At 40.5% G+C, this 27266-nt stretch overlaps 1 protein-coding gene and 1 long non-coding RNA gene across 2 annotated transcripts; one reads left to right on the forward strand and one right to left on the reverse strand.

Moving 5' to 3' along the window:
* Window positions 1-731: 731 nt before the first annotated feature.
* Window positions 732-26986, forward strand: wapla (WAPL cohesin release factor a). The gene is made up of 20 exons (XM_074646198.1): window positions 732-1048; window positions 3309-3719; window positions 3921-4638; window positions 7056-7363; window positions 7556-7686; window positions 8661-8756; window positions 10271-10432; window positions 11604-11740; window positions 13030-13141; window positions 14344-14574; window positions 15920-16031; window positions 16198-16295; window positions 16597-16673; window positions 18422-18597; window positions 19098-19213; window positions 19346-19579; window positions 20157-20373; window positions 22108-22196; window positions 22326-22421; window positions 24039-26986. Exons 2-20 carry the CDS (start codon window positions 3338-3340, stop codon window positions 24102-24104), a joined length of 3558 nt encoding a protein of 1185 aa, XP_074502299.1. The 5' UTR covers window positions 732-1048; window positions 3309-3337; the 3' UTR covers window positions 24105-26986.
* LOC141773497 (uncharacterized) lies at window positions 1821-2644 on the reverse strand. The gene is made up of 3 exons (XR_012595133.1): window positions 2407-2644; window positions 2252-2349; window positions 1821-1888 (listed from the first exon to the last, which is right to left on the reverse strand). It is a non-coding gene; the product is annotated as an uncharacterized LOC141773497 (long non-coding RNA).
* Window positions 26987-27266: the final 280 nt, after the last annotated feature.

Genomic DNA, 27266 nt, shown 5'->3' on the forward strand with positions numbered 1-27266 from the left:
ACTCTCTGTCAACCCTAGAGATGGTTGTGCGTGAAAATCCCAGTAGATCAGCAGTTTTTTAAATACTCAGACCAGCCCGTCTGGCACAAACAACCATGCCACGTTCAAAGTCACTTAAATCCCCTTTCTTCCCCATTCTGATGCTCGGTTTGAACTTCAGCAAGTCGTCTACCACCACCTCTAGATGCCTGAATGCATTGAGATGCTGCCATGTGATTGGCTGATTAGCTATTTCTGTTAACAAACAATTGAACAAGTGTGCCTAATAAAGTGTCCGGTGAGTGTATACAGTATATATATATATATATATATATATATATATATATAAGCAGATGATACCATCTGTACCGTTTTGTCTTTGGCACGTCTTCAAGTTTAAATCAACTAATATAATATTCAAAATAATAATAATAATAATAATAAATCAACTAATATATATGTATATATATATATATATATATATATATATATATATATATATATATATATATATATATATATATATATATATATATATATATATATATATATATATATATATATATAAGCAGAAGATACCATCTGTACTATTTGTCTTTGGCACGTCTTCAAGTTTAAATCAACTAATATGGACCTGCAGCGCCCCCTATCGTTTGTTATGATTCCAGCTCTTAACCAATCAAAGCCTCGCTTGCTGACAGAGTCTCAAAGCACATGACAACCATCCCCATCGCTGATTGGCTAGTTCTCCTCCTCGCAGCGCGACGACACATGGGGGTCTTCACCGAGGAGCGAGGAGCGAGGAGGGAGGGGATGTTTTAATGGCCGTCAGGAGCTCTACTAAACGCAGAAAGTCCGGATTATACTCCACATTTAGACTCTACTAGCTACAGTAGCGTTTCAGCCGCTTCTCTCTGACAACGAGCGTTTCCTTTGGGACACATTGGGGCTGGAGATGTGTGTTTGTGGTGTTGTTTAGACGCACTTTACCCGCTTGATCAGTGAGCGAGTTAGACATCAGGCCTCTAGCCGGCTGGCTAACAAACAAGCTACTCGTTGGAGTTGAAAGGTAACTAGCTACTGTTTTAAACCTCAATCTCTGTATTCAGAATGCGTATATTAAATGTACTGAGTCGTATTTAAAGCTCACATTATTTGATGCAGTCTTAAGTGAGATATAAACAGGTTAGCACGTTAGCATAGCTTAGCATGTTGAAGCTAACTTTATAGTAACTTTACCAGCAGGCGAGCTAGCTCGTGCTAACCTGGTGTTGCTATGAAACCAACAGTTTACTCATAACTTGTGATCCAAGTTAGTTATTCCAGCTGTTCCAGTGGTGATGGTTGAAGGAATGCTTATTCTATAATGTGGTACAATGCTGCTGTGTTTAACCTAAATGTCAGACTCACCCTACACTTACACTGGCGCACTTTACATTATACATCCTATATATACCACTTACTTTACACTATACATCCTATATACCACTTACTTTACACTATACATCCTATTTATACCACTTACTTTACACTATACATCCTATATACCACTTACTTTACACTATACATCCTATATACCACTTACTTTACACTATACATCCTATATACTACTTACTTTACACTATACATCCTATTTATACCACTTACTTTACACTATACATCCTATATACTACTTACTTTACACTATACATCCTATTTATACCACTTACTTTACACTATACATCCTATATACCACTTTACACTATACATCCTATATACCACTTACTTTACACTATACATCCTATATACCACTTACTTTACACTATACATCCTATATATACTACTTACTTTACACTATACATCCTATATACTACTTACTTTACACTATACATCCTATATACTACTTACTTTACACTATACATCCTATATACTACTTACTTTACACTATACATCCTATATATACCACTTACTTTACACTATACATCCTATATATACCACTTACTTTACACTATACATCCTATATACCACTTACTTTACACTATACATCCTATATATACCACTTACTTTACACTATGCATCCTATCTACTACTTACTTTACACTATACATCCTATATACCACTTACTTTTCATCCTATATAGCACTTACTTTACACTATACATCCTATATACCATTTACTTTACACTATACATCCTATATACCACTTACTTTACACTATACATCCTATATACCACTTACTTTACACTATACATCCTATATACCATTTACTTTACACTATACATCCTATATACTACTTACTTTACACTATACATCCTATATACCACTTTACACTATACATCCTATCTACTACTTACTTTACACTATACATCCTATATACCACTTACTTTTCATCCTATATAGCACTTACTTTACACTATACATCCTATATACCATTTACTTTACACTATACATCCTATATACCACTTACTTTACACTATACATCCTATATACCACTTACTTTACACTATACATCCTATATACTACTTACTTTACACTATACATCCTATATACCACTTTACACTATACATCCTATATACTACTTACTTTACACTATACATCCTATATATACCACTTACTTTACACTATACATCCTATATATACCACTTACTTTACACTATACATCCTATATACCACTTACTTTACACTATACATCCTATATATACCACTTACTTTACACTATACATCCTATATATACCACTTACTTTACACTATGCATCCTATCTACTACTTACTTTACACTATACATCCTATATACCACTTACTTTTCATCCTATATAGCACTTACTTTACACTATACATCCTATATACCATTTACTTTACACTATACATCCTATATACCACTTACTTTACACTATACATCCTATATACCACTTACTTTACACTATACATCCTATATACCATTTACTTTACACTATACATCCTATATACCACTTACTTTACACTATACATCCTATATACCATTTACTTTACACTATACATCCTATATACCACTTTATAGACTGCACATATTACATTTATTTATTGCACATACTACATTTATTTATTGATGGACTGCACACACTATGTTCACACATTCACTCTGTATCTTTTTTAAATCTCTATTATTGTTTTTATAATTTTTGTATACCTTTACCTCTCCTGTGTTTCACTCTGTTTGCTGATGTTTGCTGATGTTGCTGCTTTGACACCTGAATTTCCCTCCGGGGATTAAATAAAGGTTCACCTTATCTTAGACAACATGTGCGTTGACGGACGATTACAGGATTTACCTGAAATGTTAAATGTTGAATCATCTCTGCTTCTATTTCACAGGTGAATATGTAACATAAAGCAAACCAATCATGACATCCAGATTCGGTAAGACGTACAACCGCAAGGGAGGGGAGGCTAACTCGAAATTTGACGAGGTCTTCAACAATAAGAAGCCCACACTGACCACCAAATGGGGGGAGACCACCTACAAGGCTCAGTTGGGGGCCAAAAGGCCTATTTTAAAACCTGACGTTTCTGAGCTTTCCAAGAGGCCCAGGCTTGAGGACAGCGACAGCGATGAAGACCCATTTGGGTTTGACAGTGATGATGAGTCCAAGACTGTAACCACTCACAGTGTGTCGGAAGTCAATGAAGGGGCCTTGACAAAGACGACCACAGTGCAGGGTGGTGGGACAGCCACTGTTGTTACTTCTGCACAGGGTGCTGCAAGTTCAACAGCCACATTCACAAGTAAGTAATCAATACGTAAACTAGACTAACATACCCAACAACACTCCCAATTATCTTGACAGTTCATTTACTCTCTGTAGCCTACATTTAATTTCATTATTTATCTCCATCTGTTTATTTAACTGGTAGTTTCTGCTAGCCATTTTGTCGCAGTGTCAGCTGTTTCATATAGCCATCTGTGATGTTCTTCTCCATTCACAGCCAAGCAAACATCTGAAGAGAGGGTTGTTAAAAATAACCAGTCCTGGTACAAAAGTACATCAGATAGCAACCAAAAACCTGCATGCAAGGCCTCTTTGTCAAACACAGCCCCCTCTGATGATCGGAACTCCTCAGCGCCCCAGAGGCCCATCTCCTCCTCTGCTAATAAACTGTCCACTGGTGCACCAAGTGGTAGCAGAGACTTCCAAACCTCTTCCTCTTATGATGGACTGCCATCAGAAGAAATGAGAAGTGCTGAGCGCGAGCCTCCCACAGAGCCTCCACCAGAACCGGTGGACAACATTCCCGCTTCCCCATTTACCCTACGGGCCTCAAACTGCAAGAAATACCTGCGACCCACCAAGCCTGACAAAACGTCCTCTGAACCTGCTGAAAACAACCAGCCCACTGAAATAGCCAGTGCCCAAGATAAACCCAACAGCAACCTTTCTGCTAGCGCAAGTAGTACTGCTGCCAATGCTAAAACAGCAGCCAAGCCCGCAGCCAAGCCCGCAGCCAAGCCCCCAGGAAGGGGCGGCGGGAGGGTACGGGACTACACAGTCCTGCACCCGTCTTGCCTGTCAGTGTGCAACGTCACCATCCAGGACTCAATTGAGCGGAGCATCGATGAACTGGTCACCCCAGCCGCCCCTGCTGACCTTGGAGATGCAGGCCAGATGAAGAAGAAGTCAGACGCTGCCCCACCCAAATCCACCAGGTGAGTCATTAACGTTGTGAAGAACATTACTAAAAGGTTGTGGGTGATATGGACAAAAATATTAACATTTTCTTACCGTTTGACAAAATTGATTAAGTAGTAATATTTATCATGTTCCATACATTTTGTGTCATGTGTGAGTCATTCAGGATTTTGCCTGTGTGAAGTAGAAGAAGAAATATCTAGTACCTTGCATACAAAGCAAAATGAGTTAGCCACGAATAATGACCACTAATAATGAATCACTTTTGTATTGCACTTCATTGTGCACTTATTCACACACACTTTATAACACCGTGGCTATGAACAGCCTGTCTTCGGCTTCAGGACTGAATCCTATGAAATATAATTTGTTCAGCCGCCGAGGAGCAAAACACTCACTGTATTATAAGTATAGGCCTTAATATTGATGTCTGAACGGAACAATCTGTCTTCAGGCTTATGTTTTCAAGTATGGTATTGTCATACAGTCCCTGCACTGTTACTAAGTGGAGTAGAACTGGAAGCGGTATTCGGGTAGGTTAATCACTTGCTGCAAGGCTTTTATTCTAAAGGCATCTTGTGTTCTTGGAGATGTTACTCGCTGCCAAAGTCTAAGTTGTTTGAAATTTAATGCAAGAGAGGATAGCACCACGGTGGTATACTCTATACATCTAGATGGATGTTAACGTGGAAATGAAGAAGTCAACCAAGTTAAGCTGGTTTACTAAATGGATTTCCACTCTGATCAATAATCATATAACAAACATGACAAATGCAAAAAGAAAAAAATTAAGCCCCGTTTTATCTTTCGAGACAAGAGCGCCGCCATGTTGCAGTACTGTACCCTGTGACGTCACAACAATGGTTGGCTCGGATGGTTATACAGATACAACGGTAGAGACCGTGAAAGATGGAGACACGGGACAGAAGAAAACAAAAGGGAGAACACTATTGTATTGCTTCTGGATGTCAAAATTTGTTTTACAAGGTTAAAGCCAAGGGCAAAATCGTCTATTCTCATAAACTGCCGCTGAAATGGAGAACAGCACTGCAGCGCTGGCTGGCGTCAGTGAAGAAGAAGAGCCCTCCGATGGGCACTGAGTCCATCTGCAGCTGACTGTCTCCCCAGCTCCCATCCTCTCCCCTCTCTGACCACCTGTCTCTCCTCTTCTGCTGTCTCATTCAGACCAATCACAGACAAGATTGCTAAGAAAATAAACGGCGAAAGCACTACATTATTCTGAAGCCCGCGTTATAGCGTTTATTGACATGTAACTAGCTTTAGTAGCTTCTGCTAGCTACCGGCTCAACAATAGCATACCAAAACCAGCGTCACAAAGTTTTTCTTATATGTCACAAAACAATCATTAGAGACATTCTTGGCCTAACGTTACCTGTGTTCTCCTCTGTCTCTCCCTCTTGAACCCTCGGTTATAACGTTACTCCCAAGCCAACATGCACACGGACACCAGGGACTCAGTGGGCTGCTGTCAGCGGCAACACAGGGCAATGTGGGCGGGGGAGCCCCGGTAGTCGCACCGCTTCCGCCCAAAATGCTCCGCTTTCCGGTTTATCCCCTAAAACAGAGGCGACATACCGCTGTATATCCTCAGTACCATTTCGGTAGTGTCTTTAAGCTTTTCCTGTGGTCCTCCTCCTGTTTTAGGATTTCTTCTTTTGAACATTTCTCTCATTGCGTCTTGTATCATATAATTATAATGGTGGGATTAACACTGTTTACTAACGCTGAAATTTCCCCCCATATTAACTGCCGAAAAGGCGTCACACACGTCCAATGCAAATACAAAAAAATATCATAGACATCACGAACCAACGTAAAGCAAAATAATTTACTTTTGGAAAAAGATCTTTACTTTTTAAACCCAAAATGTTGACCGTCTGATCGTCCATCGATGAAACCAACCATGTTACGTATGCAATGATGGTTATGTAGAAATTACAAAATATATTTGTCATATCTGTGGTTTAATCAACCTTTTTAAATCTGGGCACTACAAGTGCCAAAACATGCACGTTTCGTGTTCTCTTTAATATCAATATCATTGCATTTAATGGCACATCACCCACAATGAATGAATTGACTTGAATGATAGTAAATAGAAAATAATTACTTTCAACTTGATTGTCGAAGTCAGCTCTTCCATTAGTGTATGTAGTATGTGTCCTCTATTATAGTTATGCAATTACTGCATACATCAATCGACTTGTACGCATCATGTTTTAGTGGTTTCTAAACAGTAACATTGTGGTGTGTTTGCTGTGAACAGGTTTTCTGTTCATTGAGTTGTATAAAACTTTGGACCCCTACTCTTGTTTTTTTTCATTTGTTTATCTTCAGTGGGTGCTTTTAGTTTCGCTTCTACAACAACAGTGCAAACAAACAAGAAATACATCCTCTCCCTGTATCTTCGCAGGTACAGACCCACCCAGACAAAGACCAAGAAGACCAAGACTGAGACCAAGCTGGAGTTTTTCGGCTTTGGGGACAAAGAGGACCAGGAGGACGAGGAGGGTACAGAAGGTGGCATGGCAGGCAAGAGTAGCTACAAGATCAAGTACTTTGGCTTTGATGACCTGAGCGAGAGTGACAGCGATGAGGAGAGTTCTCAGGCCAAAGAGAAGAAGGCCAAGAAGGCGGCTGCGGCCTTAGCTGCTCTGAGTTCCGGTGTGGACAGCCCTCATACCAGTGACTCTCAGGACAGCCAGGCCAGCAGCAACACAGGTGAGCTCATCCTTCATTTATAGAGATATGGTCATCTAACTACTCTTAATTACCGTAAGAGTTAGCCGGTAAAAAATACACTTAGCCGGTGGATTTTTTCCAACTACTAATCAATTTAATTAAATTAATTTTGGACACTGTTCACACACTGATGCTCGTTTTTCGCCATCAACAATGTGGTTTATCCAACAGATACGCTTGACTTCGCTGATGACCCCGGTCTTGGCGGCGCTGAGGGGCAGAATAGACGCTCGGGGAAGCCAAGTGACAAATCCAAGGACACTGGTAGTGGATTCAAAAAGATCTTCAGTGGACCCAAAAAGGTACACGAGCATGCTATAAATATCTGTCATTCTCTGCCTGCTTTTACTCAAAACTTATTTTTGTCATCTAACCTGCCTTCACGACCTTCCTCCTGGCTAGGGTTGATCTCGGGTCTGTCGCTACTTGGCTTTGAACAGGGACTTTTTTTTTAATGTTATTGGTGTTTAAATGACATTTACATAACAGAATTCACAGCTTGTCAGAAAATAGACAGAGATAATGGGATAGAGCATCAGAGAAAAATTAATGAAGGGGGGCAGGAACTTTATTTGGTTCTCATTTTATGTATTGTATATGTATTTTATTCAGCTGTAATGTGTGCTAGAAATACAGTTGCAGACTTGAGGCTCTGAATGGAGATGCCCAGGGATTAACCTTTGACAGCAGTCACACATGAATGGGTTAAATGCGTGTTCAGTAGTACGCACCCCACGTGGTCTTCCAGTATGAAGGGGGTCGCAATATTACCTCTTGGTGAGGTTCATATTTATCTAAACAACTCCGCTTTGATTTGTGGTATTTTGCGTAATGCCCGTATTCGCTCTGCTTATCTAGATCATGTTTTGCAGTGGCTTTGGGTTATTTGTGGTCTGTCTTCCTAATTCTTTGTCTTTACTGTTTCTATATCGTCCACAAAACTCTGCACATTGTCTTTTGCAATATATAATTGAGTCACACTCGTGTGTCATTTTCAGGAAATGTTTTGTGCTGCTTTGGGACTGTTAGGCTCCACACTGAGGCTGCTGTTGTCTCAGTCTATCATCATGATCGCAGCATGCAATATTTATTTGTTCAGTTGTGCTAATTCACAACAATAACTTAAGCTTTGTGCTAGAATGGTTTATGGAGATGCAGTTATCCATCAGTAAATGAACGAATGAGTAACTGACTAACTGACTAACATCATATCAGGTGTTATGCTTTGTCTCTGTTTAGATATCTAACCAATTTTTGAATTCTTACTTTGTTCCAGTCCCCTGCTAAAGCCGTGTACAACGCTCGCCACTGGAACCAACCTGAGCCTGAAGAGATACCTGTGCCTCCACTCTCTCGATCTCAAACTGCTCCGGTAAGATATCGACCCCTTAGTGGTTATTGGTATTGAGTTTCACTTTGTGTTGTGTGGTTAGTTGTTGCTGTGTTTTTTTATTTTGTTAGCCCAATAAAGGCTTTTTGTCAGACTAAGTACAAGTACAACTACTTATATTTGGGTACTTGTCGATACTGAGTACCGATATGCGTACTTAATAATACCATTACAGTTTTAACATTGACTTTTAAAACATGTTTTATTTTGATCAGATGTTCTTCACTTTCTGACTGTGACAAATTTAATATACATGATGCTGTTGCTGACATTTTAACATTCAACTCTGTGTTTTCCTGATAGAAACAGCATAGTTTGCAGTCGGGATGTTAATATTTAACCGTTTCAGTGTTAAAAATAGTTTTTTAAAAACTGGACAAAACCACCTTAAATGTCAGCCCACTTTAAGTGTGCCTGAGCTGGAGTTGTTGCTATCTCCAGGGCTAACCCCCTTCACTTTAATCAGCAGGTGGCAAGCAAGATACAGGACCTTGGCTTGGGTCTTTAGGCGTTGTAGCATATATTCACCAATAGGCATGTCACGTTAGTCGATGTTACACGGTGGTGTGGCACACACCGATTACATTACGTACCTACTGCCCCCACCGTCGTTTTGCTTTTTATACAGAAATAAAACCCATTTAGTTCATTTTGGCATATCAGCGGCATGTTATCAATAGATTAGTTTAGACAAACTAAAAGTGAATGCATCTCATCCTGTGTGTGAAATATGACACCTGCTACCCTGAGCTGAGACTCCGTATGGAGCAGAACGGTATGGTTCTCTTATAGCATTGGGTTTAAATCTGAAATATTGGCGCGTTGACAGACCGAGAGATCGCAGAGGATTTGGTGTCGAAGTGAAAAGCAAACATGCAAGGCACTGATCTTGTTGGTTAACATCACATTGCCGTACAGTGGTATCGGGTGCAGTTGCATCAGAGTAGTTTCACGAGTACATGAGCACAGCATCAGACCCTGTACCTGGTATCGGTATTGGTGCATCCTTAGTTTAAAGATCTCATTTGAAATGTTTGCATTCATTTTGCACAGAAAGCAGGAAAATAATATTACAGGGTATTATGTTAAGCGATTGTTAATAACTAGCACCATTTGTTTACAGAATTCCCCACTGTTCACAACGCAAGATATTGTTTATTGGTCTCTTAGTAGTCAACCGTTTTGTTTAATTGCTCAAATTAGTCTCTCTGTTCACAGTTATTTTCCTAGGCAAGTGAACCTGGCTTTATTTGTTTATTCTGCGCTGAATCCCCCCCATGGAAATAAATGTTTGTTCAGAGACAAGCTAATAAGAGAGAGGATTTAAAAGTAGTTTTTAACTTTGCACTACCTCATCTGACATATGTTAACAACACTTATTAAAGACTTGTGTGTTTAACAACCTATTCAGCTGTGGTAAATCTGGCCGACATGTCGTTAAACAGATTTTGTTACTTTGGTTTGAGCCCCAGTTCTCCGCCTCTTTTCTTCCTCAGGCAATTTTATCGAGCAGCAGCAAGGACAGCAACTCCCATAAAGATGATGGCTTGTTCAAAGCCCCTCCGCCGCCGCCCAAAGTCATTAAGTCGGAGACCATCCCCACACGACTCAACCAGGATATTGTCACTGCGCTCAAATGCAGGAAGGAGCACAAGGAGGTGAGTCCGGAGCACACAGATGTTTTTAGACGTCTGGCTGAGGAACGGGGTGGGGGAGGAGGAGGCACTGTCTTCCGCAGCTAAAAGCTTATTTGTGTTTCGTTTTTACTACATTTGTTTGCATGCTGCTATGATTTGAATATCTCTTTTTTATACTCAGCCAAGCTGCTTTTACCCAGTTTGATGCAGGTTATACAGCAAAGGCAGAGCATTCATTTGATGCATGTCAAGCTCACTGTTGTTTATTTGAAACCCTTTGTGGATTGGAGGTAGCAATAAGGACTGCAGTTGTTAATTTAAGGCCCTGACGCACCGAGCAGACAGTCAGTCGCCGGACAGTTTGGGGCCGTCGGTAAGCGTCTGTCTGTCTTGTTTTTGCGGCGTGTCCCGCACCGTCGGCTCTAGTCTGCCCAAATCGGCGGCGAAGAGAAATCGGTGAAAGAAATCACTCTGATTGGCTTTTCAGCTTTAACGACTCAGTGAACGAGAAGAGAAACGCTGGCAAACGCTGCTTTGTTTCATGTACGTATAACAACGGCTTTTATATCCGCAGTCCTCAGTCTTTCGGTTTCCCCTCTTCGAATGACGAAATCAGACTACTGCCGCTTGCTGGTGTGGAGAGTTATTTCTTCTCACGCAGGTGCAGAACGTACGTGCTAACTGGCTGTCGGCTGTAGTCTTTGCGGTGTCTTCAAATGCAACTTGTCGGCCTTCATCGCCGCTAGTTTTCTGATTTCGGCTTGGTGTGTCTGGGTCTCTAAACTCCCCTCCAGCTTGTGTCATTTTCAGATGGGCCTTCTGGGCCCCAGATCAGGCTGTTAGCTGCAGATCCCCTGAGGTAAAATAGCTTCAGCTAAGCTGTCACCACACACTGGTGTTATCTTAAACCCTGGTCCTCCCTCCTCTGTCGTGCTAAGAGCACACACAGCATGACTGTTGATACTGGTAAACATAGAGAGTCAACTGCTGATCAGGCCCTAACTCCACATGCTGAGCTTTTATTGATGAGAGGGTATTAGCACAGTCAGCTATTGCTGGTAATGGAACCAATAGAGAGGAATTAAACAATGAGAGCAGTTCTCTCGCTGCGTTTGTGCGAGTTGATTGTGACTCAGGACAGATGCACTGCTTCCAAATTAGCTGTAATTAACCGTTATTCCCCTTTCACCAGCTGTACACGGTGGTGCAGCATGTGAAGCACTTCAACGACGTGGTGGAGTTCGGAGAGAATCAAGAGTTCACAGATGATTTTGAGTACTTGGAGACAGGGCTGAAGAGCAGCCAGCCACTCAACACAAGATGCCTTAGGTAAGTGGAATGAACCACTAGGTGCTACCTTTTTTTGTGCAGTTCTACAGAGGAGCACTTAAATGCTCAAAGTCTGCTTGGACATAGACTTTATTTTCTAGTGGCATGCTGATGGTACTGATTTGTATGAGTACCAAGTACCTCACTAAGTTGATTGAATGGAACAAGCACCTGTCACCCAAAGCTTGTTCATGTATTAGCCTAGCCTATTTATAAAACAATTACATGAACAGCTGCTTTAGTTGATCAAAGCTTTTAAATTTGTATCCCTCATTAAAGAAAAAAACCCAATGATAATTATTCTAACAGAGAGCAGCAGGAGGTAGCGATGCAAAGTAAATGTCTGTAAAGAGACCTCAGAGAATGTAAAAATCGGTTTTCAGGTTTCTTGTTCACATGCGATATACCAACAGTGACCGTTTTTGCACTACTTGATGAAGAACCATCCTCTTCTCTTCCACTGCTTGAGGGCCCTTGGCTGACTTTACTTTTTTCAGAGGCTGTAGCAGGCAAAACAGGCAACCGAGTCCCCAGTTCTCCCAGTTAGCAGCCACGATGTTGCGTGCATTGTCATGGACACATGCAGCAGTTCTTGCAGAAATCTCCAAATGCCAAAAGTTTTTGAAACCAAATCACAGCATGGCTTTTTCTACGGTGTTCCTGAAGGAAATTAATCTTCAGGTTCCCAGCTTTCAGATGATGTACACCACTTCCTTGTGACATATGCTGTTGATGTGCTATCTCCCCTAAAGACACCCTGTACCCCCCCCCTTAAAAAGGAGTGGAGTGGAAAAGGTTAAACAAATGTTGTTTTTAAATTAAGACACAAAATAATGAGCCCTATAGAGGCACGCTGTGTACCTATATTTTGCTTTCCCCTCTGCCCTTTTCTGTTTAATGCATCTCACTTTTATTCCCACCATCTGTTGGGGTAATGTGCTGAGATAAAGCTCATGTTTTTCTGTAGTCTGATAAAGCACACAGCCATTCTGTTGTGAAAATGAAATCCACTCAGGAGAGACAACCTTGACTTCCGAAAAAGCTGCATGGAGTCCGGCCTCCTTGTATGCTTTAGTATTTTTTGTTAACACATACAGAGAGAAGAGGGTGAAAAGACAGAGTAGAAATACAAAACAGAACATGTTGATGCTGATTTGGAAGTAGGCTTTGCCACATTCTGTCTCATTCATTTTAGTTTTTTAGCACAAGAGTGATAAATATTTGACCCAACATTTCTGTAATCCATACTTTCTCTCCCTTTTATTTCTCTACTTCTCTCACTGCTGCAGTATAATCAGCCTGGCCACGCGGTGTGCCATGCCCGGTTTCAGGATGCACCTGCGGGCCAGAGGGAAAGTGGCCCAGGTCTTCAAAATGCTCAGTGATGCTCCACAACACCCGGTCAGTAAAACTCTTTCCTTCCATCCATGGTCAGCGCCATCGGGGCCGTTTGAATGCATTTAACATAAATGTCAGTATATGGGTGCTCTACAGTTGTAGCGTCGGCTGATTTGACCACGGAGATGAATGACGGCTGGCTTGACCGCACGTTACCGCAATCCGATAACGTTTCCTGTCCATGACAGAGTTAGCAGGCAGCTTTAACTATGATGTCTAGCTCTGCTTTTCCTGCCAATGTGTGAAACCTAAAGTGCAGACCCTCTGCTGTATTCTGCTTTGTCATTTCGGCTCGTTTGTTCGTTTTGGATACGGAACGGATATGACGTCATGGTACTCTGACTACACCAATAAAAGCAGTAACTTCCTACTACCTCCACATAGACTCAAATGAAGCAAAAATATAGATTCTGGCATTAAAAAATATATTTCAAAATCTTAAAAAAATTGCTTTTCCCATCCCTACTGCTTTTGTTGTTTTCTTTTTCTTTGATGGAAATGTATGCCCTTAAAGTTCAGGTCCAAAGTTTTGAACCAATGAACCTTAGCAGGTGAACTTGGCTACTGAATAACTCAAAAGTAACAAAAACGACATACGCATACTTACTCCGAGTAAAGTTATTCCAGAAACTAACTGCCAAGTTTGCTAATGCATATTTGTCTTTAATGTAGTGTTTTTACAGTTTCACAAATGCACTATATATATCATGCTGTGATGTTTTTTTCTGACCAGACATGCAGACCTGCATTGTTAGTCTGTACTGTCATCTTTCTTGCTAAATTGTCTGTATATTTATAACCGGCCTGGAGTAGCTTTATAAAAATACTACATTTAATCGCATAAGGGGGATGTTTGTTTTAGTGTCTTGTACAACACCTCCGCAATATTTGCTAATGAAGAGGATATTTAATGTCTACATGCCTGCAGTTATTTAAAAGTCATAATTTCTGTTTTAAATATTATATTCAAGCCAAAGCATTGAGGTCTTCAGTACAGTTTCAGTTATCTTCAAAGTGTAACCTTCTCTTTGTGTACAGCATCTTTTCTTGGTTTGCACAGAATGCTGTAGTAGTGATAGTGGACAGGTATTCAGATTTTTCCAGCTTCTCCAGTGCTTTAAAACCGTTGACCACCATGTCTCACCTCTGTATGCTCCACACCACCTACACCACTTTGTTAAAGCCTGTCTCCGTCGTCCTATCAGAACCTTGGTCTGTGCACGGCCTCCCTGATGTACATCCTGAGTCGGGATCGTCTCAACATGGATCTGGACAGGGCCTGTTTGGAGCTTATGATCAAGCTGCTGGAGCTGGACCAGGACTACACGGCCACCCAGGATCAGCTCACCCCAAAAGAGGTGGAAAAGGTCAAGGAGAAGATCAGGAAGCTGTGCGAGACCGTGCACAACAAGCACCTCGACTTGGAAAACATCACGGTACGTTGTCTTTTAAATAATTAAATAAATACAACAAAAAAAGCTTCACCTCTGGAGTTCAAACAAGTAACCACCTTCTCTGAGCTTTCTAATGATTCCTTTTTTAACAAGCAAAACTTCATTAATACTTAAATGGCTTCATTGGAAATGTTTTATTGAAAGCCTAATCTGTGAAACTGAGCATAAAATGTTAATGTTGACTAATTTGTTTTTAATGTACCTCACTCTCTTCTACTCCTTTTCCTAAAACACTACTAAGCACCTGTTTGTGGAAGATATATTGTGTTATCTGTAAGAAATGGTTGCATGCAGATGCACTTATCCTAGTGATGGTGATGTTTTGAACATCACAGTTTTATTATATGGAAGTTGATGTGAAGAATGACGGGTGTTCCCATGAAGATTACTCCGTTGAACTGCAATGATGTTTTTAGAGTCACAAATGAATTGCTCCAATAAAGGCATTAGTGCCTTTTGGTGCTCTTGTTATATTAAAGTTATGGCACTATTCACATTTGCTTCTTTTATATTCCTCATCAGCAAGCTTAAATTGATAGAAGTAGATTATATTTTGGGCGGAGATGATAATTTAACAACTTGACAGGCAAGCATCCATGGCAATATTATACAAAAATCTAAAATGTGTTCATGTTCTCATTCAGGGTTTACGCTAGATTTTTGTTTTTGACGGCCAATATGGCTGTTTATATTCCAGAATTCCAGGCATAAAGAACAAACTACTGGACACATGTTTTAAATAGTCATACAATAGCCTACATTTGGCATAACTGGGAAATAAATTAAATGAAAAGGCGGTCTAAAAAAATAAAATAATTGGGTGGTCGGTCTGATATCGGCATTCGACAAATTCAAAATAGTGTTGTGGAGCAACGCAATTGGAGCAAATATGATTTAAAAACAGTTATTTTTATAAAACAGTCACTATATCCTTTAAAAAAATCCTGCCTCTGTGTCCTCTGGTGTCCTCCGCTGCTCCTAATGGCATCTGCAAGATTTCACAGACCGGAAGAAAACAACCAATCAGAGCCGAGCTGGAGCCTTGCCGTCTCTGAGCAGCTGTCAATCACTCACAATCTCTGATCAAACGGTCAAACTAGGCAGCGCTGATCAAATATGAATCAATATTCTGTTACTGTAATGCCTATTTCTCGCATAAAATGTTTTCAGAAACATCTTGTGTACTGTTTAGGTGTAAAATGAGAAGGTTTGTGACAACTGCACATGATACCGAATGCAAATGTGGGGGAAAAAGGGTGTCGTGCCAGATAAAAAAGTGTGTGCAGGATATCTCAGATTTTACATGTTGGTGTTTTTTCTGTTGTAGACGGGCCACCTTGCCATGGAGACATTGCTTTCTCTAACCTCCAAGAGAGCCGGGGATTGGTTCAAAGAAGAGCTGCGACTACTGGGCGGTTTGGACCATATTGTTGACAAAGGTAGGTGTGTGGGATGCATAGTATGCACGTCTTTAGTCTCTATGATCGTGTATATGTGTATAAAGTAAATTTGCTTTCCAAGATGAAAAGTCACAGCTGTTGAAGTTCATGTGTCTGTCAGGATGTGTAATAGTCATATGCCTTGTGCTTTTTTCTGTTACCACAGTGAAAGAGTGTGTGCAGAACCTGAGCCAAGAGGATGACAAGGAGAACCTCGTAGCATCTTTATGGGGGGCTGAGAGGTGTCTGAGAGTACTTGAAAGTGTAAGTACTGCTCTGTCGAGTTCCTCTTTCATCCGTAGTCCTACAGAGTGACACTCGAGGACAAGAGTAATTGGGTACTGTGAAGCGGATGATAACTTTTATTGTTACCTTTTTATGAAAGGCTTTGCTTAAAAAAACAGAATGTTTCTTATCAGCTATCTCACTTTAAAGTGTCACTGATCAAAAGTCTGACCCAAACTAAAGGGTCTCCCATCATTTTCTGTATCTTGGCTCCCTTTTGAGCCCTTCAGTGTGCTTTCCCCTCTATTGATTTGATTTCTCTTTCATCTCCTGCCAACAGGTGACAGTGCAGAACCCAGAAAACCAGGGTTACTTGATTGCCTACAAAGACTCGCAACTCATTGTCTCCTCTGCCAGGTGAGCACCAGATACAGCTTGGAGCTATTATTGACTGGACATGAACACATACTGAGGCACTGACTAATATAACAACACTTCATTCAGTTTACTTTATGGAACGCTATTGTAGCCATCATATTAAACCGTGTCCTCAGGGGTGTTACGGGTCTTTTTACTTGTGTGTCTGTTAATGAAAACATCTTCACCTTATTGAAGCAAAGGAATAATTAGTAGAGGACAGACCTTACAGTTAGAGTTGTTCTGATAGTTGTTCTGAAAATCCAGCAAGTAAAACGGCGATATGTACAGTATGTAAGTAAGGCTTCTGTTTCGAGGAATGGCACTAGTGTTGCCAATTTCAACTCCAGCAATCTTATAAAACTTTTGAAGACGCATCACACGAAAGAGCACAACGGCTTCACCGAGGCAAAGGGGGGAGAACAAGACGAACTGCAGCAGCAAATGTTGGAAATGAGAATCTATGCTTTTAATTCTCCTGCTCCTCGTTTCTGTTGATGTTCACTTCTTCCTCCTCTGTTCTTCACCCTTGTGCTTGTTTTTTGCAAAATGTACTGAATTTCTGCCGTATAACTTTGCTCTTTAACCTCTTCCACTCCTCGAGAGCATCCTCAGCTGACTTTACTTTTTTCCGAGGCTATATAGCAGACTCAGTTTTAGAGCTAGAGTGAAGATACTGGTATCTGTTGAAACTAAAAAAACCTAAGGAATCCATTGACCTCAAGATATATGAATAAAAATGGGTTCTCTGGGTACCCACACGTCTCCCCTTTATAGACATGCCCACTTTATGATAATCACATTCAGTTTGGGGCAAAATCCATGCAGTTTTATGAATGCAGTATAAATATGTAATTTCTTCCTATTCTAAAATGGTATATTTGAATATTTCAGCATACTGGGGTCCCTATACGGTCTGAATTACATAAATTGGGTACCACTGTAAAGCTGAGACTCTTGTGGAAACAGTGAGCCCAACTATTCATGTGTGATGATGTTAGTCCCCATACCAGCCATTTCATTGTAGTGAGACAATTTTTTTGAAACTTATAAAATGAAATATAAATGACCTCTAGGATAATCACAGCCACGTGAAACTTTACAAACACAAACTAAAGACCTAGAGCATTCAGAGGATGGATGGCTTTCCTAAGTAGATTGATACTGAGGGGGTTTCTGAGCAGTTTCAACAACAGAAGTGCATCCAATCCGGAAAAAATCAACTCTTGCAGAAATCTCCAAATGTCAGAAGTTTTTTTTATATATCAAATCACAGCATGGCTTTTTCTGTGGTAGTCCTCGGGGTCTTGGTGTCTTAATGTGGTATTTTGATAATTTTTTATCAATTCTTGAAAATTGTTAAATTTTGCACCAAATCTGTGTAACAAATGATATCAACCCAAAAATTGCTGCAACAATTTATGACACATAAGTGAGCATGGGAATAGCCATCATATACTTCCACTTCCATATACGTCCTTATACACTTTCAAAATGTATTTTAATTAATTAATTCATTCATGTTTATTTCTGATTTATGACTAGAATAACTTGACAAACAGTGCTGAGCTGCATCTCAAATGAATCTTCAGGTTCCCAGCTTTCAGATGACGTACACCACTTCTATGTGACATCTACCGTTGACCTGCTATCTCCTCCTCTCCTAAAAATGGGTCTATGAAAAAGAGGGGGGGGGGAGTGGAAAAGGTTAATTCCTTTCATCATTATGTTTTTCTTACTTTCACCAGAGCTCTGCGGTACTGTGAGGATATGATTCAGCGATACAGCAGGGCGTTAAACAACAGCTCTCTGTCATTGTCGGGTGCAACGCTGCCCCACTGCAGCTTCAGTAACGTGGGCAAGGCTGTGGAGGACTGCATGAGGGCCATCATAGGAGTGCTGCTCAACCTTACCCACGACAATGGTATTCTCATTTACTACTTGATATTTTTGCTTTTATTTGCCTTTGTTTTGTGTTTGTTGCTTTTTATCTGGCATTTCTGTGTATTAGGGGGTGGGCAGTGACTCAGTATTAGGGCTGCTGCATAACAATGAGTCACAGTTTAATGCATTAAACAGCAGTTTGATTGTGTTATATGTGATATTTCATACTCAATATTGTGATGTATAGTATTTAGGGCTGTCAAAGAGATAATAACAAGTTAACACAAATTCGTTTTAATAAAGCAAGCATATTTGAATGCTCCCATTTTGATAAGAGTATTAAATACATGACAAATCTTAACAGATAAAAAATGTGCACTACGATTAATCGCGATTAAATATTTAACTTATTGACAGCCCTAATATTCGTAATAATGTGCTCAAATAGACTGTATCAACCGTATCCCTCAGGCTTCAGGTGCTTAACAGAGTATATAGACTAGTATAAGCGGAGTTTAATAATGATATTTTTATCTGCAGAGTGGGGAAGCACTAAGACAGGTGAGCAGGAACAGCTTACCGTAACTGCTCTGAATTGCGTCCTCCGAGTCCCACGCTACATCCCCCAGGAGCAGCGCTTTGACGTGCGAGTACTGGTAAGGTGTCTTGGAACAAAACAAAACACCACATAATTGGTTAAAAGATATTCTGCCAACCTGCGTTTTGCTTGTATGTCTGTGCCCGTGTGTACATGCGTCTTTATTTGTGTATTTTGTTGCGTATTCCAGGGTCTGGGTCTACTAATTAACCTTGTGGAGTATAGCTCCAGAAACCGCCACTGTCTGGTGGACATGGAGTACATAGTCGACGACACCTGTCTGGAAGACAGCCTGATGCAGCCTGCTGACCCAACACAATCAGACACAGCGGCGGCAGCGTCAGCACCACCGAGCACAGCTGAGACTCAGGGAGACGGGGCTGTCAAGCCCAAGCCCTCCGGTGCTTTGGCTGCCCTGGTGCAGGTAGGAATTGTGCCAGGACTCATTAATAAATATTTTAGCAGTCAGTATGTTTTTTTTTTTTGTCTTGGCTACAGTTTTCTTTTGAAGTCAGGATGTGAGCAGAAACAGTGATGAGCAAAAGAGAAAAAAAAAAATCATCAAGTCTGAAGTTGCATACATTTGACCGTCTGAACACTAAGTTATACGCAAGTGCAAATCAATGCACACTGTGGATTTGGATTTCATGATAAAAATGTGATTTTTATTAATGTTTTTTTTCATTATTGATATTACTTAAACCAAACTCTTTGCCCGACCGACTCATTAGCGCAGTTTTCTGAAAGCCTGAAAGGAACCATGGAGAGTAAAGTAGTGATTAACTTTAAAATTTCCTTTCACTGTCAGTGAGTTTTTGGCATACCCAATTGCTTTCTGACCTCGCCCTGAAGAAATAACTTGGCTATCATGCTTAACTGCTATCCCTTTATTCCCTTTAAATTATTAAAAATCAGCTGTGTTACTTGGCTCCAATTTATTTAAAAAAAAGAAAAGGTTTGTGTTTGGAGTTCACATCCGTTTATTTCCTTCTAAATGGTAGCTTTTCCTGGAGAGGGAGCGCGCTGCCATCCTGGCTGAGGCGAAGACTGACGACCTCATCAGCGAAGCGCCCAAGCCGGCACTGGACCAAAGCGGAGAGTGGAAGGAGACGTCGGGAGAGATCCAGTGGGTGGCAGCCGAACCCAACGAAAACCAAACCGAGAAGAAAGAGGAGGAGAAGAAAGAGGAGGAGGATGAAGAGTTGGATCTAAATAAAGGTAGACGTTTTGTGTGTGTTTTGAAGTTGTGCGTGTAAGAGGAGCTGTTTTTAGCCTCGGCTAAAATCATAATCTAGATACATGTGGTTAATGATTACTCTGTGGCAACAACTTCATATATGTTTTGCTTCTCAACTAATTCAGTTTGGAGCAAGAAAAACTTGCGGGGCGGCGTTTCTTTCTCTTCCATAAAACTGCAGTAATTCCACTGGATTAAAACGCCTTTAAACAGAGTATATACCCACTAGAGCTGAAGCACTAAGTCGATTCATCAAGCAAAATGTACCCAACATTACCTAGTTCCAGTTTCTCAACTGATATTTTCCACCACTTTCTGTTATTCTCAGACGATGTATTGAGAAGTAATCGACAGACGAATCTATATTTAAAATAATCATTAGCTGCGGCCCACATTATTTATCTGCAATTCAGCTGTTTTATGCTGTATCGAAAATTGTGCAGTAAGGTTGGGCGATGTTTGTCGTTTTATTTTGCTAATGTATTGGTCTGCCTCCCGAGAACGAGAGCTACTCAGACGCCGAAAGAAAGTGAAACAGCAGGGGAAACAGTGTGTAGAGTCGGCATATTGTCACATCTAACTCTGTGAAATAGGAGCCACACACACCCGCACAAATATATCAGCAATCGTCAGTTGTTGGACTAATGGTGGCCTATTGGGAAATTTTAACGTATCGCCCAACCCTATTGTGCCGGCAAAGGAACATCACTCTTTTTAGCAACAACAGAATGTGCACCAATTGTATCTTCACAGCAGCTCGTGTACTGCATAGCTATGTTATTTATATGGTTGAATCACTAGCATAGACTGTATATAACAAGTGGGCATAGTCACTATGACGTCACCCATTGGTTGGTGGACTGCCGTTTTGAAGCCTCAAGCTCGGCATTTTGGCCGTCGCCAATTTGGTTTTTGGCCGTCTAAGTACAACCGAACACTGAATAAGACATTTTCCGGCAACCAAAATGTTACAATCAACTTTCATGAACTGAAAACACACTGTGAAAGGGTTAAAGTTGTAAGATGAAAACTCAGACGACTCCCAGACCACACAACACCGTGGAAGCGACCTGTCAATCGCAAGGTAGCCACGCCCTAAAGCATTCCCTACTTTATGGTCTATTTGACTCTCAATAGGACCATCATTTCCTAAATGAACATCATGCTGTATTGAAGAAGACTTGAAACTAGCGATTGAGACCATAAACTCATGTTTACAATGTTTACTGAGGTAATAAATCAAGTGAGAAGTAGGCTCATTTTCTCATAGACTTCTATACAATCAGACTTCTTTTTGCAGCTAGAGGAGTCGCCCCCTGCTGGCTATTAGAAAGAATGCAAGTTTAAGGCACTTCAGCATTGGCTTCAGACTCCGGAGGTTGCCGACTGATCACTAGTTGAGAAATGCAAAAGTGTTTACATCTTTGCTATTCCGTTGAATGTGGCTACCAAACAAGCACAGTAAAACAGTGAGGACATACAGTATTTGATCTATTAGTGACGTTCCCTGTATGTTTTAGCCACAGTACAGGCTGTTGGGTAACTGAGCAGTGAATTACAGCTACAGGTTAAGTCCTTCTCACAGGGATGTTTCCAGCCAACCGTTCTATTCAGCAGCTCTAACCATGAGTAAGAAAATAATTTGAACCGCTCTCCTCCAAAAGAGGCATTGTATGTATCTGAATCTTTTTCTTTCTCCCTTGTGTTCGCTGTAGCTCTGCAGCATGCAGGCAAGCATATGGAGGACAGTATAGTTGCCTCCTACACCGCTCTGCTGCTGGGCTGCCTCTGCCAGGGAAGCCAGGTGAGAATACCAGACACACACACACACACACACACACACACACACACAGACAGAGAGTATGATTTAAGGTTATTTTTCCTACTCAAAGATATTCATGTCGTCGCTCACCCACCTCTCTGTCCCTCTCAGATAAATGTGACTACTGTGAGAGAGAATCTACCTACAGGGGATTTCTCCATCATGACAGAAATGCTGAAGAAGTTCTTGAGTTTCATGAACCTCACTGTGAGTATGAATGTCAAGACGGACCTTCTGTCATCAGGCTGTCACTATTATGATAAAAGAAATATAGCATTTAACTATAGTGTAGTGCTATAGTGACACACTGAATCGACTTCCTTACTAAAGAATAAGAAATCATTTTCACCCTGACATCAGAGTAAACACCTGAAAGTGTTGATGCCATCCTAGCTCCAGGCAAATTGTACAAAAGGCCGTTAAATTTGACTCATTGAGGAAGAAGCACATCTTTGTGCAGTGTTTTGGCCTGGATCAAATAAACACTTTTGGGAGCCAGTAATTCCACATTTCCTTTTAGTTTCCAATATAATTGCATTTCTTTCCCTGCACCTTCATTCAGCTCCTTTCTTAAAAAACACTATGATTTAGATGAAAATGGAAGCTTTTATTTCATTAACGCAGAGCTTGAGGAATGCATAATGTCCGGAACGGCTCTAAAAACCAATATATGAAAAGGCTCGGTGATTGTCGCTCATGTAACATATCTCAATAGCTTCTTAGCCCAGTCTAAAACACAGCCTCTAGTGGCACTTAGCTTTCGTGGCAGTAATGTGCCATTATAATACAAAATGTGCCCAATACATTGTCATCAATTAAATATGATTCTTTGTGTATCCAAGCAGCATAATTCAAGTAGTGATATGAGGATAATTTAAAAATAAGTCAAGCATCGATATTAAACTGAACAGTTACTGCATCCCAGATGTGCATTTTGTAGCAGCTTTGAAAGTGACTCATCCCGTCAGAGCTGGAGACCGGGCCCATCTGTTTCATAAATATCGCCTTTTTCGAGTGAACAGAAGTTAAAAAATCCTCGCTGTCTGTGCCTCACAAGTACAGTGGTACATGTCAGCACTAGGAGTGTCACGATTCTCCAAATCCTCGATTCGATTTGACTTTCGGATTCGATTTTCGATTTAATCATGCCATGTTTTGATTCGTAAAGATCAACAGATCATTTGTTTTATGCCACTCTCATTTACACTTTTTAATTCTTCTTTAAAAAGAGAACTGACTCCCCTTTTATTTCGAAAGTGTTTAGATAATTGGACTACAACAGTCTACAATATAAAAAGAAAAAACAAAACATAAATCCTTCTGCAGTGCATTACAAGTCTCCTCTCTTTTTTTTTTCTCTCTCTGTCACCCATGGTGTCACCGAGGGAGGAGGCGGAGCTTGTGTGTGCAGAGCAGAGAGACGGCACTCAGCGGTCAGCTAGCTTGTTGCTTTTGCTACCAATCTCAGCTGCTCTGATTCAAACAATGTGGAGCAGAAATAACGTGCATGTAGGCTGAAATTCAACCCAGGTGTTGTTCTGTCGGGAGATGCAGTGAATTTGCGTTACACCAAGTGAGAGTAGAAGAGCTATGAGTAAGGAAAAATAACTAAGAAATGTTCAATATAATCTGATGACTAAACAGGATCAAGATTAAATAAAGAATATAGCTGACAAAATGAAGACACTAGACTAAAAACCATGAAGGATAAAAATGACTAAAAATGTGACTTAAACTAAAAAGCATTTTCATCTTAGTCTAAACTAGCTATCAAAATGAACACGGTCACACTCATTATTTTTCTTATTCTGTCTCGGCACACAGTGTGCGATGGGCACCACAGGACAGAAGTCCATCACGCGGGTCATCGACTACCTGGAGCACCTTTAACAGACGGCCAGACAGGGAACTCACACTCTGCACATTAAAAGGGATCCGAGGCTATTCTGGTGCCCTGTACCCGACAGGACTCGCAGCATTCCTTTGACTTCACCAGATCACCCAATGCTGCGAAGAGAACACTCTGAATTGAATTGTTTGTTTGCGTGAAGACACAAATATAAAAGTTTCACTCCCTCTCTGGAGCACAGCCTGAACCAAAGCCCTGCTAGCCGACAGACGAGCAGATCCACTCCACTAACAGAGTCAGATGGAGATTCATCCTCAGGTTACTGGGAATCGGGCAGAGGCTAGGCTAAAGTTTCAAATTACCCCGTGGAATGTCGAACACGAAGATGGACCCATAGCAGACCCTCTTCTCGAAGGCCGCTGAGGTGGAGTCTCCTGTCCCGCCGCCCTGCTCTCGATTCCTGGTCACTTAGCTGGAGCGTGAACCTCTGAATCAAATTTTCCGGATCATTACATTTTAATCTCAACTCATCCACATCAAAGCCACGGATGTAATCATCGATTAGTATGGAAAAACAATCATTTTCATGGATGTTAGAATGACATCTCTATGTGTAAACTTGTGTGGAATGATTTTGAATGCATACCTAAATGTTTGCAGTTGGCTTGAATGTTTAAGAGAAGGAGAGTATTTTTAATCTTTTTGATTTTTATGTTCTCATTGTGCCCGTTAATTTTGTAAACTGTGTTAGCAAGTCGCATTCTCTTATGTTTTTAGATTTTTCTTTTTTTTCTGAGAGGGCATTTTTTTTCTCACCCAAATTGTGAATTATTTTGAAAGAAATCAGGACTGCGTGGCACGCCGACTTTGATAGGATGTCCTTTATTTGACTGATAATGGCACTTGGAAATGACATGCTATTATGAATTTTCAGCTGATTAGACTGTTGTCAGGGTATTAAATAGGCGTCATCAGTCGTTATAAGCCCCATAGATGTGGGTCAATATGGGCCTTCTACACCCACTAGTAGGTTTCGTCATCTTTTGACATGGTAGATCACCGAAAGACGGTATAAAAGAACACGACAGCGACCTCTAGCGACCGTAATGATTATGACAGAAGCAGAAGTCAGGCGCCGTATGTGAATATCGGGGACGATGGATGGGACATAAAACACAGGAGAATGAAGTTTGCATCCTGTGTGAAACCAACAACGTGTAGTTGTCTTTGTGTTTGTAGTTATTTTAACCCAAATGTTTTTCCCTAAACTTAACTGAGTGTTTTTTTTGTTGCCTAAACCTAAAGAAGCCTTTTTGTTTGTGTTCGAAAGTGACATTTCATTCAGTTTTACAACATGTTAACGTAGTAGGGGTAGTAGGCCCCTATTGATCCACATCTATGGTGCATATAGTGACTGATAACACTTATTTAATGGCTTTAATGAATCAGGTGGAATTTTAGATTTCCTTCTCCCATTATCAGTTTGGTCATGTTTTACTTTGTTTAGCTTATTTCAATTCCAATTAATTCAAGAGTATGTAAGTACATTATGCATTGAAACTCACAGGTATAACAGATGTGATGAGTTACTCAAAAAAAATTTGATGGTTGTGCTTCCTTTTGAATTTGTAATGAAGTTAATTTTTCAAAATGTATTTAATTTAATGTTTTCTCCTCCTTTGTAAATGCAAAGTCTTTACCTAGTGAGATGCCATTTGTGTCTAAAATGTTCATGTTTTATTAGAATATATCCCATTTGACGCAGCTCAGTGGCTGGACATAATAACATGGATGTTACAGATTTAGATGAATTATGGCTTTGGCTTGAACTCGCAAAAAATTCATCAAAACTTGCTGCATTTCATAAAATAGGTTTAAAGCCGGGGGTAGGCAGAATATTTTTTTCGCATCGTTGGGCAAAAATTCCATAATAACCTTTCAGCACATTGTAATTTAAGTGTCGTGAGAGAAAACTACTTCTGCACCTCTTCATGGCTCTGTTTTCAGGCTTTAAAAAATCTAGTCTGTGACGGGAGACTTTGGCCAATCACAGGTCATTTCAGAGAGAGAGCGTTCCTATTGGCTGTTCATTCAACGGAGGCAGCTGTCAATCATTTGCAAACTCCGGTCAAATGGTCAAACTAGGCGGCGCTGATCAAATATGACTCAATATTCTGTTACTGTAATGCCTATTTCTCGCATAAAATGTTTTCAGAAACATCTTGTAGTGTAGTGTTTAGCTTCAATAGCTTTTTTTCAATCACATTTGCTCCAATCTTGCCTACTGCTGCTTTAATTATTAGGTTAATCGACATAGGGGATTTCCTGATTGCTTCATGTTTTTGTATGTCCAGCCACATGTAGCTTCATGTTTTTACTCTCATTGTGTCTGCATCGGACAACATTCACAAGCTCCCATTTATTTATTCTTTTTGGTGTCATTTTCCCTGTAATGATGCACATGAACCTTCACAACGCCTCTATCTTGTACTGCTCACATGTACGAACACTGATTTGAATGACAGCCATACCTGTATAAGCAGATTAGTTTAATCTGGTTTTGTAGGGCTGCGGTGGAACACGGTCGCAACCGTGTTTTGCCGTTAATTACTTTGCAAAATTCTGGTCTCGGATGGAATTTTAGAATGTAAATACTCCTGTACATAGCGGTTAACGGACATTTAAAAATGCTTAGACTACTTTTTTTCCCTGAAGCTGATATTTTTATTTTATATAATATTTCTGAGTTGTCATTTGGAAAAATCGCAGGAAGAGGAGAAAAACAAAAATGTTTGTACCTGTTTCAAGGACATTGTCTTTGGTTACATGTAAATAGTTGTATCTCAAAAAGAAAAAAAAAGTTGCTACTTTCAGTACACCCCCTTATGTGTTTTCTTCCTTAAAGAAATGCTTTCTTTCATTTCCAGACTTGTTTGGTTGAATGTTTTTGATGCATTCAGTGCTCAGGAGGTAACCGCTTTACCAAACAGAAGTGATGTTTGGTTTCCTTTTGGTATTCATGCATGAGGCAGCCACTGAATGCTTAACTTTGTATTCTAGCTTTCCGCTGTGCCTGTAACCCTTCAAGGCTTAAAGTGAAAGGGTGTGTGTGTGTGTGTGTGTGTGTGTGTGTGTTTTGAGGGATGTCTCTCTACGTGCGTGTGTCTCGTGTGCGCAACCCCTGTTTCTTTCCCATCCCTGAC

The sequence above is a fragment of the Sebastes fasciatus genome, chromosome 9 (genome assembly GCF_043250625.1).
Source record: "Sebastes fasciatus isolate fSebFas1 chromosome 9, fSebFas1.pri, whole genome shotgun sequence".
In the NCBI taxonomy this organism is placed as follows: Eukaryota; Metazoa; Chordata; class Actinopteri; order Perciformes; family Sebastidae; genus Sebastes; species Sebastes fasciatus.

Bases quoted from the DNA above. Each gene is read 5' to 3' on its own strand.
- wapla (XM_074646198.1), top strand. From the start codon at position 3,338: ATGACATCCAGATTCGGTAAGACGTACAACCGCAAGGGAGGGGAGGCT. The intron at 7,364-7,555 runs GTGAGCTCATCC...TTTATCCAACAG, and splicing joins CCAGGCCAGCAGCAACACAG to ATACGCTTGACTTCGCTGAT. The intron at 10,433-11,603 runs GTGAGTCCGGAG...CCCTTTCACCAG, and splicing joins GCAGGAAGGAGCACAAGGAG to CTGTACACGGTGGTGCAGCA.